At 24.4% G+C, this 2,530-nt stretch overlaps 1 protein-coding gene across 1 annotated transcript in view; it reads left to right on the top strand.

Moving 5' to 3' along the window:
- The first annotated feature begins 1,371 nt into the window (after positions 1–1,371).
- The window catches only part of LOC140919849 (pleiotropic drug resistance protein 1-like), a 4,330-nt gene continuing 3,171 nt past the window's right edge, over positions 1,372–2,530 (top strand). The window contains exons 1-3 of the mRNA XM_073366523.1: positions 1,372–1,685; positions 1,982–2,102; positions 2,351–2,433. Of these exons, the coding sequence (XP_073222624.1) occupies positions 1,372–1,685; positions 1,982–2,102; positions 2,351–2,433 (518 nt within the window). The remainder of the gene's footprint in view (positions 1,686–1,981; positions 2,103–2,350; positions 2,434–2,530) is intronic.

Genomic DNA, 2,530 nt, shown 5'->3' with positions numbered 1-2,530 from the left:
AAAAATAGTTAACTTTTTTTTGTTAGCATAAAGAGAGTTATCTATTACAGTAGCATCGGAATATTTCCATTATAGTTACTGATTGAAATATTTTCTTCTACTTTTGTAAGAATTTGAAGTATTTTCTTTGTGAGTAATCTTTCCGCATGCTGTTTATAAATATATGATTTTAGACAATATGGGAAAAGTGTCTTAATTTTTTAATCGAAGGCAAAATATTCTTGTTTCTTATTTTGTTTTCAATAGAAGGCAAAAAATCTCGTTTTGTTTGTTTCAAATCTTGTTTTTCTTTTGGCTGTCAAATCTTGTTTTTCTAGAAGGCAAAATAAATCTTGTTTTGTTTGTTTCAAATCTTCATTTTTTTCCCGTCATATCTTATGTTTTTTCTATATAAGGTAAAAAATCTTGTAATAACTTATTCATGATATTTATTTATCTCATATTATTATTATTTTTATTGTATTTCAATTTATTTAATTATTATTAACAAAAGTAAATTAATAAATAAAACTCATTTATTATTAAAATCAACAGAAATAATTTTTTTTAAGAATTATACATAATTAAACATACTTTTATAATGAGACATAATGAGTATTGTACGTACACATGTTGAGTGTAAAATTTAAAGTGTAATTTGATTAAATAATCCTACTTTATAATTTTAAGATTAGCTTTAAAGTAGTAGTTATTTTTTTGGTCAAAAAGGTAGTAGCTTATTTATTTTAATTTTTTTGACTCAAGGTAGTATTTTTGACTCAAAGGTAGTAGCTTAATAAAAATATCTCCAAAATGAATTTCATAGTCATAAATATTGTAGCTTTTTTTTTTATTTGACTCAAAAGAAAAAATGATGGACCAACCATCTTCGTTAATAATACCCCTCCAAACTTAATTATAAAAATAAAATCTAAATTCTTTAGCCTCAAATATAAGTTAGTATCAATTAATTTATCCACATTTAAGTATATTATTTTATATTAATAGTGTACATAAATTAAATTATAATATTATTACTCTAAAAATATCCTTAAATAAATTGATATTATTTTATATTAACAATGTACATAAATTAAATTATAATATTATTATTCTAGAAATAACCTTAAATAAATTCATATTTAAGCATGGAAGTACTTCTTTTTTACATGATATCAATGAAATAATGGTAAAAATAGATATTTTTATTTATAAATGAGTATAGAGGGAGTGTAAAGTAAAGTAGTAAAAGTGGATAAAAGATTAAGATGAAAATAAAGGAAACAAAAGAAGAAATAATACAAAAGTAGAAACTGCATCCTCTAGAAGTGTTAAGCATCCTATATATTGAGTTAGTTAGACATTTGGATTATATTTGCACAAGAATTGAAAATGGAAATCAATAGAAGTGATAGTGAGAGAATATTCAGTAAGAGGAGCTTTGAAGTGGATAATGTCTTCCCTAACTCTTTTAATAGGGAAGACAATGATGATGAAGAGGCTTTGAAATGGGATGCACTTCAAAGACTTCCAACTGTTGCACGTTTGAGGAGAGGTTTGTTTACTACTTCTGATGGAGTGGCCAATGAAATTGATGTAAACAAACTTGGTTTGCAAGAAAGAAAATATTTGCTTGAGAAACTTATCAGAATTGCTGATGTTGATAATGAAAAGTTGTTGTTGAAGCTTAAGGATCGTGTTGATAGGTGACATTTCCACTCTTTTATACATATATTATTACTACTATAAACTTAATAGTATTTTTTTTTTAATTGTGATTGTGTGATTTTATCCCATATTTTTCGAGCAATTCAAATTAAATGACGTGACAGTAACATATTAAATTATATGTGGTCACATCATTTAATTTGAATAATTCAAAATTATCCATCAAAATAAAATAATTGCAATATTTAAAAGGTTAAAAGTACAATTAATTGTTATTTTTATTGTTTATAAAGATGAATTAATCTATTCAGTTTCTCCTTGCATGACATTCCAGAGTTGGAATTGCTATTCCTACAATTGAAGTAAGATTTGAGCATCTGAATATTGAAGCACAAGTTCAAGTAGGAAATAGAGCTTTGCCTACCCTTACTAACTACTGTCTTGACACGGTAGAGGTGAGTAATAACATTTAAGACCAAGATTCATGGTGGATTATCACGATTTAAAAGTCCAAATTTGAAGTTTAAATTTTAAATTTAAAAATAAATCAAATTTAAAATTTAAATTTAGACCATCAATTCAATTTGAAATCCAAATTCATATTCAAGACCAACAACTTAATTAGAGATAACCAATGCTATATATCATTGATGGAGAAACTCTAATATATACTAATTCCCATTCTTTTTTTGTGATTTCAAAGGGTCCGTTTAACTATATACTAAGAAGAAGAAAAAAACGTGTGAACATTCTCCAGAATTGTAGTGGAATAATAAAGCCTGGCAGGTAAAAAATCAATATATATATATATATATATATATATATATATATATATATATATATATATATAAAAAAGAGATAAACTTGGTGGAAATACAAATAT

The sequence above is a fragment of the Cicer arietinum genome, chromosome 3 (assembly GCF_000331145.2).
Source record: "Cicer arietinum cultivar CDC Frontier isolate Library 1 chromosome 3, Cicar.CDCFrontier_v2.0, whole genome shotgun sequence".
In the NCBI taxonomy this organism is placed as follows: domain Eukaryota; kingdom Viridiplantae; phylum Streptophyta; class Magnoliopsida; order Fabales; family Fabaceae; genus Cicer; species Cicer arietinum.
This window is presented reverse-complemented; position numbering and strand designations above follow the sequence as displayed.